Below are 17,920 nucleotides of genomic sequence, written 5' to 3'. Positions count from 1 at the left end.
GCAGTGATGTAGTCCTAAAAAGTTAATGGGTAAACGCTTCAATCATTGTAAAAAATGACATGGGGGTTACGCCTAAACTGTGTACCACAATTTTTGCTAAGGGTACACGCAATAAATATAAAATTAGGACTATTAGGAGGCGAGTACACACCATGTACCTTCCACTAGACCACTGACTATATGATATATGTATAAATAGGGTTTTAAAATTTCATGAAATTAATTTTCTTGAAATATTTCATTTTGATGAAAAATAAAAATAAAATGTTTATTACACCTAAAAGTTTATAATCGTCAACTTCTAAGTGAATGATTTTGAAAGTTTATTTATTGTATGAAACAAAGAAAATATGTAACATATTTACATATAATTTAAAAGTTGTTTAACAAATCTATAATAGTTATAACACTTATAACAAACTATATGATCTAAGTATTAAATAATGAGCCCAGAGAACCTTCACATCCCTCAGCCACATATACACACATATTATACACTTTATAATTACTGAAAATACACTATTATTTCATTCAATGTTGGAATTGACTTCAACTCTATTTCAAACCATTATCTTTTCTGATATACAACAATATTTTAAAACTCATGTAAAAAAATGTTTTTATTCTCAAAATAATGCCAGGAATATTTTTCGGCACTATAAAATATAGAATATACAAATATTAAATAATAAATCAACAAAAATAATATGTTTTTCTTTAATTCTAAGTGTAATCAATCAATTTATTGTTTCTGATCATCTATAACCGAACATGTTTAAAAGAAAAAAAAATATTTTTCATAATTTCATTGAAATATTTCAAATTTAGAACCCTAGGGTATGTATAATGATGAGATAAAGAACAATGTTGAACCTTTTATAAAGTTATTATGTTATGACGTGTCTGTCTAACAAAACTGAGCAGAATGTTATTTATTTTCATTTAACATTAAAAAAATGCTTATTAGTAAGAAATTACTCATATAACAGATACATCATCAAATACATTATCTTTTTACACTTGAACCGTATTTATAGTATTGTTTTATTGATCTATATATATATATATATAAACATATGCCACAATTAAAATATATATATATATATATACAAGCAACAAAAACAATAAGTGTTCATTAATAATTATAGTATGTACTTATTATGAAATTATTATACACCAATAGTCTATATATTAAAAATTTATAATTCATAATAATACCTTAATTATATGAAAATCTAACAAAAACAATATTTTTCTTTTAATGGAGGGTCCCTGGAAATATTGTTCTTACTTCTTAGTATTACTTATACATACTGAAGTACCTAATATTGAAAATTGTAATTTTTACTTTTCATTTTTGAGATTTTTTGATTTTAATCCATTCGTCAATTTGATTTTTCAATTCGGTATTAGTTATTACCATATCCATAGTCAAATGAGAACGATTAAATGGATCAGTCTGATCACTTAATAAATGTCTAATATATAAAAAAAAAAAATAAACTAACAGTTTCAAGTATAAAAAGAAATATTAATGTACTATATATACCTTGCTATAGTAGATCGGTCGACATTCATTTTACTCGAAGGCAAAATTACTGGGTCTACCATGAGAGTAGACATAATAGGATCTAAAAAGTTTTCAGGGGCTTCTGTAAGTAATAACTCTTCATCATTACTTTGTTGTCTTGCTAGTTCTGATACTCTCTGTGCTATTTTAGTAATTCCCACAATTAATGATGCACCTCCAATTCTTGCTGAAGACCCAAAAAAAGAATTATTATTAAAATTCAAAACTTTAAATAAATACCTATTAAATATAAATAAAATTGTTACCTTATGCAAAGTGATAATTAATAATTTTGTATACTACAATTTTGATGAGTAATACATCACTGTAATACACGGCCTATTCAATTTACTAATTACTAGGGTTTAGAGCTTAGATGTTGTTCTCTATTTGTCCAATTTATCACTAACTGAAATACAGTGTTTCATATGCAAATTCATAGTTTTATAAATTACAAATACATTTAAATTTAGTTCACTAATATTAATATTATTCAATTAAAAGTATAAGAAAAAATATCAAATTGGTATTACAAATACAAGAGCAGACTGGGAATAAATATTAGCCCAGGAAAACAGAAATGTTGGCGTAATTTAATGCCTAGCGATTTTTAAACCATTTATTTTAAATGTATATTAGATGCCAAATGGCGTCAAACGCGTTGCTGAATGATCCTCATGACGCCAAATGGTGTCGGCACACATTCGACGTGTCAAATATTAATTATATTTTAAACTTTTATAATACCTAAGACGTCTTCAGCCTGTTTGAAAAGTAATGGATTGTAGGATCGTCCATCTTTGGAAACAGCTAAACAAAATGCTTCACTATTTTTAGTATCCCCCAAATGTACATATATCATACAAATATTCAAAACTATTTCGGCTGGTTCAAATTTGTATTCCTTCATATCTTTAACCTATATCAAAATGTAAGAGTATATTTTATTTCAATTGTAAATCATTGAGTACTTATTAAAGTAAAAAATAATTAAGCTACTGGTTTTTTAATATATTTTGTCTTTGTTTAAATATTTCAAAAGATGCATATATAAAATTAAAAAATGTAGTGTTTTATTTTTAGAATTTGAAAAAAATCAGAAAAATTAAACAAATAGCAGTTTTTAAAATTGTTTTTTATTTAATTGAATGTGATTAATCCAAAAGTTTCCACCAATATTTTTTTAGGTTTAACTATATAATTTTATTAGTTACTACTAATAGAAATTATTCAATTAAATGGACTTCATACCCGCATGTATTATCTCCATCTTACATACGCAGTCTAAGTAAAACATGCTCAATTTAGGTTACCTATTATAAAATTTAATTTTGAAAATATTTTTGAGGGCAAGACGGTATCGTTTTTTAATTAACATTGATTATCAATGTTAATCATTGATCATTATTATTTAGAAATTGCGAAAATTTCAATATTTTTAAATGACCTTTAACTTTTCAAAATTTAAATTTTTTTTAAAAAACTCACCGTCTTACCCTTCATGATATTTTCATCTTTTAATTTTATAACAGGTGTTTTTATTCTCACACCAAAATTGAACGAATTTTAATCAGACTGCGTAACATGTTTTGTCTATGTCGTACATGTGTAAGTCGGAGACAACACATGCAGGTGTAATGTTCCCCTCAATATAAATGTGATCATAAAAAACTTGTTACAAAACAACTATTAAGTCTTACGTCTTGAAAATAAAATAGTACTCACTTTAAAATTTTTTTTTTTTGGTCCAACTAAATGACATAAAAAGTAGTTTAACATAGCTGCTACTCTATCAACCATTGTGGGATGACAAAATATTGATTTTATTTCTGATGTAAGGTATTTAAATGTATTGATGGTTTCTTTCCCAAGAATATTATCAAATCTGTAAATACAATATTTGTTCAACAAACACATAGGTAAGTATATAAGTTAAAATGAATAAAATGAACAAATTAAAAAAAAGTTATATTTACCTAGCAATCATTCCAATGTGTTGCAAGTGTGACATATTTTGCGCTCTTTCTCTTTCAGATAAATTATTCCATTGGCCTGATTCACTAATATTAGATAGAACATACAAAATTAACTATACATTTTTTATTACAAATGTAAAAAAAGACTAATTTAATATTTTTTGAGTAGTGAATAAATAAATAAAACTGAATAGAACATCATGTATACAGTTTATAGAGCCCGCCATCCCCCACCCGGGCATGGCAGATACCTTCGGGTGCCCAAATCAAACAATACGTTTATTATTTTCATAAATGCTATTGCTCATAAACGAGATTTTTGAGGCATTGATGTAAGTTATAATTTATATCATTAGTAACACAATCTGTTATTTTTTCAATACATAACTGAACCTTGATACAAACCAAAAGTTGATTCAATAAGAAAGACATGTGCATGTCAAAACAAAATAAAAGGTCAACTTGAGCATTGTGAATATTGATAAAATAAAATTAAAAATGGTAACTTTCTTAACAAAATAATAAAAATATTTTTACATAACTTACCCTACTTAATCATCCAGTTTTAATTTTTTCATATTATTCAATGAATTCATTTAATAATATTGAATAACGTAATTTTGTATTGTGACAAAATAGTAATAATTATATTTACTTACTGAGCAGTTTGCATTTGTCTTAACTGAGCCATATTTGTTAATGCTTCGTCTAATAAGAACACAGCATCATTCATTAATAAATTAATGAATCTTAAAAATAATGGCGGTGAAGCTGCTTCCATATTATTTTCTGCATCTTTAGCCAATAATCTTAAAAAAATGTATTACAACAATGAATACTTGGACAAAATAATAATATTTTTATATTCATTTGTTGCGGATTATATTATTTTTATACTATAAATATATAGACTATACTCTATACAATAGGTGAATTTGAAAACATTTTAATTTTAAATTTGACATATATTGCAATGGGGAACTATCCAGTAATAGAACCATCAGGAATTAATTTTATAATTTAAATGTCTTCTGGAATAGTTTCTTTACCTGAGTTGGGATAAGTGGGTTGATTTGATAGGACTGTTTGAGGTGATATTTTTTTTAGTCTTTAGATTTTAACTGTTTCTATGTTTAGGTCTTTGTGAAGTGTGTTGTTTGAGACGTACCACTAAAAAAAGGCTAGTAATCAGTGAGATGTTGTCAGCATACGTTGCCATAAGAGTGCTTTCAGAACTAGGAATGTCTGAAGTGAACACATTTTAAAGGTATTGTGAAAGGGCTGCCCTGGGGGACTCCTGCATGGATTTTAAAGAATGACAAAAATGAACATCCTTGCCTAACAAAATAAATATGATTAGAAATATAGAATTGCACCAGTAAATACAATGGAGTTAGAAAAATCTTTTTTTGATTTGAAGAGAAGAACGGTATGTCAAACTTTATCAAAGGTTTGTGAGACATCTACGCCTGGGTAGCATTTTTTGTGTACAAAAGATGAAGAAATGTTGTCTATAATTTGGTGTAAGATGGTGTTTGGTACTGAATCCAAATTGTGTATTAGGGATGACATATTTATAATTTGTTTGAGTGTAATTGTTTCAAACAATTTGGCTAGGGCAGATAATAGGCTCATGGGCTTATATTTTTTGGTTTATTATGTTTAAGAATAAGAATTATAACAGACAATTTCCAAATTAGTAGAATACAAGATAATCTTAGCATTCTTAAAAATTAAAAAATTAAAATATTGAAATAATACTTTTAGATGACAAAATCATGAATGGTTTAATCATAATGCTTAGCTTGGGGAGCTAAGCCTAACCTGCGCAAGACGATTTTCGTTAAGGGTACTGTGGTACACGCATAAATATAAAATTAGGAAGTGGGTACATCACGTGTTCCCACGTATACCCTCCACTACACCACTGCCCGTAAATAGGAACGATGCTAAATGCCTAAATGACAATAATTGACATAATCCGCAGCAATTGTGTTAATAATTGATACATAAATTTATTACTTGAATACTTCTCTGTGTTCTTCTAATTTCCATAAATAATCCATTACAACATACATCGGTCGTCGATAATTAAATTTTTGTTCAAATTCCACACTTTGTCCAGTCATTTCAATACCCACAAACACATCCAATAAAGCATGAACAATCTTAAAAAGATGGAATTAATAAAAATAATGATTAAATGTTACATTTATTATGACAAGGGTTAAGATGTTTATGACTTTAATTATTAATTAATAAATACTTTAAAAAATACACACAAAAAATATTAAAGTATATATTTAAGAGGATGCAAAATCCACATGTGTTGTCTTATAAATTAACAATGTAGTAAATTTGCATTTGGAATAACAAATTTGGGGTTGTTGAATAAAATATTAAAGTGAATTGATCTATTATCAAATTTAAGTGATACAATTATCTAGGGCATCTCATAGATTTTTAGTTTTTACAAGGACGCTACACGGATATTTGCTGTCTCCGTCTTACAAGTGCATAATATACCAAATTCACGCTCAGCAGATCACGTTTAACTCAGTTAGTTTAAAAATTAGAGTGAATCGACTCATTATGAAATTTGATGTTAAGAAATTTTATCTGTTTGTATGTGGGTTTTTTACGATTATTTTTATATAAGAATTTTTAATTTACACTATTGTATGCACATAACTTACTAAAAAATTTAACTATCGTAAAAAACCCACATACAAACACACATAATGTACTTACCTATGTCAATTCACTCTAAATGAATGGAGCTGAACACGTTCTCCTGAGCGTAAATTCGCTATGTTACACACTAGTAAGACGAAGACAACAAATGGCTGTATAGCGTCCTCTTAATGATATTAGAATTTTAACGTGAATGTTGAGAATTTTAAGTTTTAATATTTTACAAAGTTATAACTTATAAGTTTATAACTCAAATCAAAATTTTAATACCATTAAAAATCTATGAGATAGTCTAGATAATATTTTATTAAATATTTTTTTTTATTATTATTCGTGTCAGGCGCATAGTATAACATAATAATAATAATAATAATGATATAAGTTGTATAGTGTAAAATAAAATATTACAACATTTTTACCTTTTAACTTATTGATATGTCAATTATCACTAATAAATAATAATAAAGCTAACAATACAAAATTGGATTTTCTGAACACAAATTTGCCATGTTGCGTTATTGTAAGACAGATACAACACATGCAGGTTCGGTGACCTCTTAAAATAATCTAATATTATATGATAAAATTGTATTATTCCTAATTGATTCAAAATATACTATACATTTTTAAAAGATTGTTAATAGAAACTACATGTTTCATATTAGTACTTTGCTGGTGTTGTGATAACAACAATAATACTTTACCTAACCTAACCTGTATATATGTATATTTATGTATGTATATATATATATGTAGTAGGCATATAGTCAAATCAGGCATTTTATTAAATGCCTAGCCATATAGTCAAAGAATTTAATGTTTATGCAATTTCACTATCCGCCTAGACATTTAGTTAAATGACTAGGCATATAACTAAATGTCTAGGCATATAACTAAATGTCTAGGCGGATAGTGAAATTGCATAAACATTAAATTCTTTGACTATATGCCTAGGCATTTAATAAAATGCCTGATTTGACTATATGCCTACGACAAATACATGAATCAAATATGGATGACATACTTATAATGCTTGTGCAATGTGAATGAGCACATCAAATCACAACAAATCTAATAATGAAAAGTTTTTTTTTAATAATCTTTGAAATCTAAAATATAAGAAAATATTATATAAATATAAAAAAGTGTGTTAATAACTGAAAATGTATTAAAAATAAACATTTTATATAACTGCTTCTACATCATACACAACAGATTTATAATTTAGTCTGCAATGTGTACTATTAAAAAAATATGTTGTTAGTCATAAATATCCTAACTCAAGTTATAGCAAAATGTAATTCTAATAATATATTAATTACTTGTTTACGATGGGGATGACTTAAAAATAATAACTCTCTGTAATATGACCCTATTGAATTTGTTACAGAGCTATCTTCATCCATATGTGGTAATAAGCAATCTAAACATTCAGCTAGACGAGCCCGCAAATGTGGATTTCTCACTCGACTATTAGATGTCATAAATATTAAAACAGCATTTAATAATTCACTAACTAGTGAAAAACCAGGTTCCTCTAAAGATCGAGAATGAAAACGACGCACCAATGTTAAATATCGCCAAATATTTTCCAACAAAAATTCTGGAATGCATCTAAAAACACAAATAATTAATTTTTATTATATTTAGTAAGGTAAATAAAGTTAGTAAAAATTAATAATTATACTTTAATGTAGGAGGAACAACACTAGGCAATGGAAATTCAATAACTGAGAATTTATTTGGACAATAAGAGTCAAGGTTATTTGATTGAAAATCTTTGTCTACATCCAACACAACTTGAGTAAGCCAAATACATGTTGCTTTTTGAAAGTCACTCAAAAGATGTAATGTTGTTGGTTCTAAAAGTGCAGCTTTCATAGATAGGTATCTAAAAAAACAGTAAAATGTAGTTTCATAAAATAAATTAGTTGAAAAGGATTAATGTATAATACAAAATATATTATGTCTGATAATGATATGATGTATAAGAACATTTTTATTTATATAAAGTTAAATTTCTATAATTCAAAACTAAAAAGAACAAAAAAACAATTTAAGATAATGAAATCTTTTATAACAACCATAATGAAATTTAAAAAAGGTGGAATTCCTCAATTTATACAAAATAATAAAAAGGTGGGCAAGTGGTCCCTTTGCTGTGCAGTAAGTTACAAGAGGGTCACTGTAATGGATGGTGCTAAATTGAATTCAATGATATATTGATTCTGAGCGAAGACGGTCAGTCAGCCCATGATATTACTAAGTATATTTGATGATATTGTATTATGAATAAAGTAATTTATATATATAACCTATTTACGTGGAAATTTCTTTTAAATTTTCAATACATAGATACAAAAGTTGAACATTTTATAAATTTTTAACAACAAAATAAATATAAAAAATTATTAAATTTTGCCAAAATTCAAACTTTAAATGCTTATAAAAATAAATCGTGCCTGTGTATTTTTAACATTTTACAACTGCTATTGTAACAATATGTTAGGAGCCTTGTATTAAATTGTCAAGCTTTTTTACCAAATAAATAAAATTTTATTGTTATTAATAGAAAAAATACTAAAAACATTGAAAACTGATAATGTCCGCAAAGAGCTCAAAAAGAGTCAAAATATTTTATCGCATATACAAAATGCAAACATAAACATTCAGAATTAAAATAAAATAACAAAATCGCTACATGAGATATCGAGTGAATATCCAATCTTGTAAAAATGTAAACTTCAAACACTCATAAAAATTTAATTTGATTTGCTTGTAGACATTTTTTCTTTGATAAAAGTAGACAAACTTAGGAGGACTCTTGTATTACATTTTCAGATCTTAGATTTAAAAAGAAAATTTTTTTATTAATTCTGAACTTAAAATAATTTGGTTACTTTCGTAATTTTTCCGTATTTTGTCAAGATTTGAACTTTAAATGTTTATAAAAAAAAAACCTGTGACTAAGGATTTTTAATATTTTTCAACTATCGTTGTAACAATATAGTAGGAGCCTTGTATTAAATGTTCAACCATTTTTACCCAACAAATAAATTTTTATTAACATTCATAGGAAAAAAGACTAATAAAATTGGAAACTAAAAATGTCCCTAAACAGTTCAAAACAAATCAAAATATTTTGAAAATTTGATTGTGTTCAGAAAATGCTAATATAAACATTCAGTCAAGTTTGTTTTAATGTTACACCAAAAACCAAAATTTGTCAAAAATCGATTTTGCGTAAAAATTCCCAATTGTCCTTAAGTTTTTGACCTCCCTAATGCACCAACTATATTCACTTTCCCATAAAACAAGATATTGTTGAAGAAAATCGAAGCAGTTTTACAGCCCCAAACTGTTGACAGACATAAAAATAAAAAAAAATACACATCATTGTAAAACCAATACATTTATCTCTCCGCTCAGAATCTAAAAGAAAGAATAGTAAATATATTATGTTAATACAATTATTAGCTGACTATGAGCTGTAGTAATTGACTACTGGGTAAATTTAATTCAAAAAAAGGAATATATTATAGAAAATAAATAATATTTTAAGATGTTTGAATCAGAATAACACCATAACAATTATTCATAATCATATGCATATCAGTAGTTAACACTATATTTCTAAAACAAATTGTTTGGATAATTAATATTTAGGATTTGTTTCATTTAAATAATTCAATTGAATTTACTTGGTCATTTCACCTTCCATTCGATCATTAATAAGTTTCATTACTTCGGATGTGGCTGAACCAGATTGTTGAGCATCTACAAAAGTCTGTTGCATTCTTGCTAATTCTTGGTTAATATTTGTAATTTTTTCTTGTACTTGAGCAAAACCTATCTCTAAAGACTTTTGTGTCATGTAAAAACATTCTGTGATGAAATTAAACTGTCCTTTAGCTACAGGTCTATGGTCTGAAGAATTATCATCTTCTCTAGAATCTTCAACATTAGTTGGTAAAAGCATAGTGTGTTCATTTAATTTTAATAGATGTACTCCACGTTGTCTACTTTCTTCATTATTAAGAATCTAAACACATAATTATTAGAATAATAACTTACAATATCAGTTATAAATAATTGTAACTAACTTTTGCAGCACAGTAGGTAGGATCAATTTTCAACAATTTTGGATTATCTGTATTAGAAATAAATGGTTGACACAGTCTTAAAAGAACTGCACTTAAGTTTAATGCAAATCCATCTGAAATAAATCCTAACATTGACATTTCAATATTCCATAATTTACAGCGTCCCATATTTTTTTCCAAGCAACTTCCCAACCAAGATAATGTCTTATGTTTTACTTCAGGTCCAACTTTTAGGAGGTATAATACAATTTTATGTAATTGAACATGTAATGTCTCCAATCCAGACCATATGTTACTTTCCAATGGACCAGATAACTGTTACAAATAAATATTTAAAAGAAATGTTATATTATGACACAAATTAGAAGATACTAACCTCTTCCATGGGTTTTTGGAAATATTCAAATCTACCCCCTGGTGTTTGTGGTAATCCTGATATTGCAAAAGCAGCTCCAAGCACTGTATTTGTAAAATGGAAACCGGGAGATGTATCTGGTACATAACAGTCATCAATCAACAACTACAAAAAAAGGATACATTTATAGTAAAAGTTGTATAACAAAAAGTATTCATAAAGGATATTAAAATAATTTCAAATGATTACAAATATTAATTATGTTTTGAAATATATAAATCCTTTATACTAGTACCTACCGGTGTCCCTTATAAAAACATTTATAATTTTAGCCATTGAAAGGATTTCTATCTACCAAAATTAGTTTAAGTTGTACCCACAGGTCTTATCTATAAAATAGAAAACACCTGTAGCTCGGGCATGTATTAAATGCTATACTTAAAAATTAAAAACCATTTAAAACACATACTATACACAATTGCGCCAGACAAATTACCAAAAAGTGACGGTCTCTTTAAAGGGGACGTTACAGTGACATTTGTATTCTCTGTGTTACAAGTGCGTAACATAGGAACTTTTACGCTCAGCAGAATTTATCTCCATTAGTTAAAAAACTAGAGGTTTTTTATTATATTTTAATTTTAAAGCGAGTTATGTGTATTTTAAAATTGTAAGCTGTTTGTACATCTTAAAATAAAAATATAATAAAAAGCCTATGTCATTGTCTAGATAATAATCTTACTAATAGATAAGCAATAAATTGCTCTAATTTTTAAACTAACGGAGATAAATGTGTTCTGCTGAGCATAAAATTTGCTATGTTACGCATTTGTAAGACAGAGACAACAAATGTAACTGTCATGTCCCCTTTAAAGAGACATAGTATGTTTAGATATAAAACCATTAATAATAAGTAACAACCATTAATGGTGTTATAACTAACAATTTTAACTGGAACTTACATTAGCTAATAATAGTTCTGCAGAGAATACTTGTAGTAATGCAATCTCACAATATGGTAAAAATAAAATTGTTGATTGTAATATTTTTTCTTTTACTTTCTTAAGTATTGGTTGGTATATACTTTGAATTTGTGACCCTCCATCATCTTCATCCAAAATAATTTGTTTATTAACAGAAGTAAAAAATTTCAGATAATCTTCAAAAGATGCCATATTGGTTTCAAATATTTTTAAAACCTAAAATAATATTAAATTATTGGATCATAAGTAACATCTGATTCAGTACCTATTACAATAGTTCATATTTTATAATTTGGTGATAAATAAGCAAATATTTAAAATATTCATTATTCACATTACTTACTTATTGAAACTAACACTATAAGAAAAACTGTATCTTAGATACAAGTTATTAAGCAACTTGATACTTACATTAAATAAATTAAAATGTAAATTTGCTTTTAGTAAAAAATACAAATCTATGAGGATCTTAATTTTAATAACCACTGTACTTTATTAATAAGAAGAAATAAACCACAGACAATATAGAAATAATTATATCGGATATAAGGTATAATTACAGTAGAACTTCGATTATCCAAACGTCCAATCAATCGGACTAAAAAAAAATTTGGTCTTTAAATAACTCGTTAATTGTAATCGTATTTCAAAATTTTAAATAAGATATTAAGATATACACCATTTTATATTTATGTATAGATTAAAATATTTCTTACGATTATCAGACGCTGATTATTATCGGCTATGCCCATGGTGTCGGAATTTCCCGGTATTTTTCGGTGTATGTGTCATATGTCAATCATCCAGATATTTGCTTACCTGGATCACCCTTAACCTTAATTAGTCCGGATAATCAGAGTTCCACTATACTAATTAGTTAGGTATACAATAAATAATATGATCATATAAATAGCTAATGGCCGTTTGCATCAATTCACAACTTAACTAAGTCTAACTTAACTTTACTAAAGTTTCACTATTTTTCGAAATTAAGGTTTTGAAATAATAATCATAACATTTTGACAACAATTTTATTATTATAAATGAATGCTCCTTTATCCAAAGTATTTAAATGGATTAAATACTTTATTAAAGGACATAAAAATACTTATGATATGTGTATTCTAAAACATTAGTTATACCAATGGAAAATATTAATTTATTAGATAAAAAAATTGAAATGAACAAGTTATCACCATAATAAAATTTATCGTTTTTTCTTTATGTTGTAAAACCAGAGTAGGATGGTTGAAGATATATTTCTGTACTATGAAGCATAATAAGGTAGGAGCGGTTCTCAGTGTTAACGGCATAGATTAGTTGTACAAACCCTAAGGCTGGGGATAAAGTCAGACCATGAAATTTAATTTTAAAGATAAAAGTTTAATATTAATTGATTAGTTTTTCATTTGTTTTAAATAATACCAGTAAGGGCTGGTATACAAATGTACAATTAAAGTTAACCAACACTTAACCGTCCGAATTCTGCTGGTAATAAAATCTTTTATTAGACGGTTAGTGTTAACAGACACTTTACTGGACATTGTAACAACGGCCCTTAATCCTATAAAAATAATTAAAATGTACCTGATCATTAATGTTTTGAGGACTATATAAATCAGGTTGTTTAAGTGCTGTAGATACATTCGTACACAAAAATCCAAATATTTTTGAATAAATATCTTCTCCGATTGATGGATAACGATTTTCTTGTTTAGCAAAAGTCAATTCAATGAAGCATTGAAATAAATACACAATGCACTCCTTCTCCTCAGTATGTGAAGTAATTAATACATTGGGTTTGGTCTTGAGTAAATATGCTTTTGGATCAGCCAATAGTGTTCTTTCGAAAATTGTTTGTTCAAGAAATTCTAATTCTTCTCCATTATTGACATTTGACTTCAATACTTCTAATAAATCTGGTAAATAAATAACTGGGGAGTCGTATTCTTTATCGAAGCGAGGTATCATGGTAAAATGAAATACATTTTCAACAAGTTTATTTAAAGTTTCATCAATACCATTATTTATTAATGCCATTTCAGAATTAGAACCTGTTGTGTTATCCGTAGATTCACAAGAATTATTGAGATTATTTTTTTGAAATATAGCGAATTCGTTGCCCGACATTTGTAGTTTGTAGCATGTACACGTATGAATAAAATAGTAAATTAACAGCACACAACAGCAAACAATATTAAACAACTATTTAGTTCCAGCGGGTTAGGCAAAGATATTAGCTCAGAATATAATATTCTGTGATATTCATAGATTATAAAGATATATTATCTATATGGGTGATATTACCACGGAATAATTCTGTGATATTATATTTTAAATATTATGATAAGGATAACAAATAAAAATATAATCACGGATAGTATCTTGCACGGACTAATAATGTCTTAGTCCGTGTGTAATCGTGATTTTCATACAACTACAAGTCTACAACTTACTGCTGGTACAACTCATAGATAATGTAAGATTTAAGAAAAGAAATTTAACGATACTTTTTTAATGTTATATGGCCGAATATGGGGCCAATATTGATATGATAATAAATGACATTAATGATTAATTAGTAAAAATTAACGATCTATAATATTCTATATTCTAATTAAAATTAATTATGTACGCAAAGTTTAGAGTGATTCGAGTATTCCAAATACCAATATCAGACACAACAATCAAAATACAAATTTGAAATTGACAAATATTGCAAACAGTTTTTGGACATAACCTTAAAAAAAGCCCCATATTGTCTTTCTCTCTTTACGTTCTCTATTCCCCAAAAAAGCACACGGCCCTATATGAAATTATGAAACTGGTAAAGGCATGTCCATCCATCACAGTTTAAGATATATGTATGTATATCTTAAACCGTGCTATCCATTTTTTTATTATCTATGATACAATTATTTAAGTCAAATATATATCAACTCGTTCGTTATACGAATACCATTTTTATACCATTTTTGATCGCGATTAAGATATTTTTTAGTCGTATTTTGACGGCATTTAATGCAGTAATTATCCGCCAGGAGCGCTAGGAAGGCCGATTATTGTAGCATTACGAATTTAGAAATGAATGTAGTTTACTTTTCCTAAATGATTTTTAGAAATATTAGTATTTATATGCTCAACTTGTAGGTGGAATCAGAATTTACCTATCTTACTTACTTTTTATGTTATTAATAATAAACCACATAAAAATTAATTGTAGGTGTTGCGTGGTTTATTAACAGTAACGAAAAAAGTAAGTTACATAGGTACATTCTGATTCCACCAACTCGCATAAAAATATCAACATTTCATAAGAAAAAATTCCTTAAAATGAAAATTCCTAGTATTTTAAACTCAAAAACAAGATTTTTCCAAAAATCAAGCATTTAAAGTTTTTTGAATATAATTAAATTAAACTTGAGCGAATTTTTTTTAAGTACCATCAAATTGAGCATGCAAAACACACTTTGAAAAAAAAAATCCAAAATTCTTTTTGTGGCTAAACTGCATTTATGCCAAACTTAATGTTGTACTTTTGGATTTAAATCACGATATTTTTGTGTACCTACTCTGAAATATTAGATCACCTATAAACTGTAATAATGATTATTTAATTAATCATATTAAAGACAATAATAAAATTGTTAATCAATGTGCCATTACTATGTCCATTTGTTCACACTATTTAAACTGAACTTGGATTCTCAAATTAACTCATATGAGTTAATTATTAATTAATATAGAAATAAAATGTTGACTATAACTTACAATAAAGTTTGAGCAAAGAAAAATTTGGTATTTCATTTTGATATTAATTTTCCTTTTATAATATAACATTGTAACCTATACCTTATACCTATCAAAGTGTATAGTATAATACTATAATATACTAAAAAAGTATGTAAATAATGTGTTACATGCCTACAATAATGAATAAATATTGAAATATCAATAGTACCAAAAGAATAGGGATAGAGTATTATTCAAAATGTGTGTTTTTGCATGTATTCTTTACATTGTGCTCAAAACATTGAAATTTGCATGGCTGTTGTATTGGCTGTAGTCGGCTATCTATACTGGCAGTGATGAACTTAGGAAAAAACAGATAAATCAAGGTACATAAATTTATAATAGAAAACCTGTTCTAAACAAAATATAGTTTTTTCAAAATGTATGTTTTTTTTTGTTCTTCAGGCATAAAAGAAGGTGCAGTTAAGAAATTGATTCTTGATGTGAGTACCCGTTGGAACAGTGTATTTTACATGCTTCAAAGATTTATCGATATGTCTAAAATTATTGCGGATATAATGCTGACACGTCCAAACGGTCCAGAAATTATAACAGCAAGACAACTGCAAGAAATACACGATATCATATTGGTTTTGCGTCCTCTGGAAATGGTCACAACTGAGATGTCAGCAGAGAATTATGTAACTATTAGTAAGGTCTTACCCATTGTTAGTTGTTTTGACTAATGGTGTAAGTTCACAACTACCTAAGAGCGAATTAGGGAAAAGTTATAAAATTGCTGTCATTGTCCAATTGAATAGGCGATTTGGTAATATTGAAATGTTTAACATATGTTCTTTGGCCACATTGTTGGATCCACGTTTTAAAAATCTGTATTTCAAGGTTAGTTAGGTTGTCGACGCAAATGCTATAAAGGAAATGGTTTTCAACAACCGCATGACATTATCCTCTGCTTCTTGCTTCTTCAGAGGAAGAAACCAATGAAAGTACCAAAGTATTTAACCTCTGGGAATACCACCAAGAGCTAGCACATAAACGATCTAGTTCAAGAGCATTTAGCAGCAAGAAAACTAATACCCATTCACCATCGGATCTACTAGTACTTAATTATCTATCAGCACCAGTCACTCCGTTGAAGCAAAATCCATTAGAAGTGTGGGAAGACATGAAATCGGTTTATCCATTGATTTATATGGAAGCACAAAAAGTATTTTGTATTGTTGCGACATTTGTTCCTTCTGAAAGGCTATTCTCCAAAGCTGGAGCTACTCTTTCCAAAGAAAGAAATAGGTAACTTATTTATTTTAATTGAATATATTATAAATCTATATTATTTTGTAATATACTAATTAATTATTTTGTTTTTAGATTATTGGGAAAAAGACTTTTTAAGCTGTTATTCCTGGGGTCCATTGATGACCGTTATTGGCTTGATAATGTATAACTTTTTATTATTTTAGTTATTATAAAAAATCAATTAAAAATGTACATGTTTATGTATTAATATTTATATTGTTTTATTACTGCCTAGTAAATTACTTTTTATAATACATATACTATATAAAATATATATGTATTTATATTTAGACTGGATACAATTTTTAAAACAATGCAAAATATATCAACTTCCGAGCTCTATTAATGACAAATGAAAAACAAAAAAAGAACAATAAATTTTATAAATTATTTTTTTTGAATTATCGATACATCGATATTTTCTGAACCCGATATCAGCAAAATTTTGTGTTTCATACTTTCATGTGCAGTGAAGTACAGTCAAGAGGGATGTGGTATAAATCAAAAAGACTCTGTTAAATGTAACGTGCAGAATGGAATGTCGTTTAAGTTCAGTTTGTATGCATGAGTAGGTAGAAGTGTGTGAGTGTGTGACCTGATCGTATGTGATTAAATTGTACGGGTATTATCAATAATGGTAAAAATGGTCCAAGTACCTATATGAATACTTACTACACTAGATCTTTTCTACATTGTTACTAGATCTCAAGACCCAAATTAGTAATTACATCTATTTTATATTTAAAACCATTTTAAAGGATCCTTATCATAAACATTTTAATAAAGAAGAAATACTCGTTCGAAATTTTAACTAAGAAATAGGTACATCAAGTCATCAACATTTTTAAAAAATGTTCCATCAAATAATTTACAGTAACGATGACAATTTGGGGGGGGGTGTCAGTTCTCATGGGGAAAACGAAAGTTTGTCACCACCGGACACTCCACAGTAGTACAAAAATTCTGAATAATTTGAAAATATGGTCTTAAATTAATCAACCTCTGTACGTAAGATCACCAAATTATAAGTATTTAAAAATTCCAAAAGTCAGAATTCGAATAAATTCATTATTAAATGAAAAATAGGGGTGAACATGCTTGGTGGGCAATATTCCAATATTATAATATAATTGTTGTGATTTTATATCAATTCGCTTATCACTTCGATTTTCTCTACTTAAATCACTATT

At 27.2% G+C, this 17,920-nt stretch overlaps 1 protein-coding gene and 1 long non-coding RNA gene across 5 annotated transcripts; one reads left to right on the top strand and one right to left on the bottom strand.

Moving 5' to 3' along the window:
• Positions 1-310: 310 nt before the first annotated feature.
• Positions 311-13,980, bottom strand: LOC132948345 (ubiquitin conjugation factor E4 A). 3 transcript variants are annotated; one of them, XM_061018773.1, is made up of 14 exons: positions 13,269-13,980; positions 11,661-11,897; positions 10,720-10,863; positions 10,344-10,658; positions 9,942-10,282; positions 7,928-8,131; positions 7,563-7,854; positions 5,569-5,714; positions 4,206-4,355; positions 3,547-3,630; positions 3,296-3,455; positions 2,318-2,489; positions 1,550-1,757; positions 311-1,478 (listed from the first exon to the last, which is right to left on the bottom strand). In XM_061018773.1, the coding sequence occupies exons 1-14, from the start codon at positions 13,809-13,811 to the stop codon at positions 1,352-1,354; spliced, it is 3,123 nt and encodes a 1,040-aa protein (XP_060874756.1). In that variant the 5' UTR covers positions 13,812-13,980; the 3' UTR covers positions 311-1,351. The 3 variants fall into 3 exon arrangements, 2 of the variants coding, with proteins under 2 accessions (XP_060874756.1, XP_060874757.1); XR_009665018.1 differs by lacking the exon at positions 311-1,478 and adding an exon at positions 1,837-1,979 and having other exon boundaries at positions 1,619-1,757; XM_061018774.1 differs by lacking the exon at positions 311-1,478 and having other exon boundaries at positions 1,617-1,979.
• Positions 13,981-14,067: 87 nt separating this feature from the next.
• LOC132948349 (uncharacterized) lies at positions 14,068-16,954 on the top strand. Of its 2 annotated transcripts, XR_009665020.1 has the most exons (4): positions 14,068-14,160; positions 15,748-15,799; positions 15,879-16,724; positions 16,803-16,954. It is a non-coding gene; the product is annotated as an uncharacterized LOC132948349 (long non-coding RNA). The 2 variants fall into 2 exon arrangements; XR_009665019.1 differs by having other exon boundaries at positions 14,072-15,799.
• Positions 16,955-17,920: the final 966 nt, after the last annotated feature.

The sequence above is a fragment of the Metopolophium dirhodum genome, chromosome 7, assembly GCF_019925205.1.
Source record: "Metopolophium dirhodum isolate CAU chromosome 7, ASM1992520v1, whole genome shotgun sequence".
NCBI lineage: Eukaryota > Metazoa > Arthropoda > Insecta > Hemiptera > Aphididae > Metopolophium > Metopolophium dirhodum.
The sequence above is the reverse complement of the archived record's forward strand: the minus strand, read 5'-3'. Positions and strand labels throughout refer to the sequence as shown.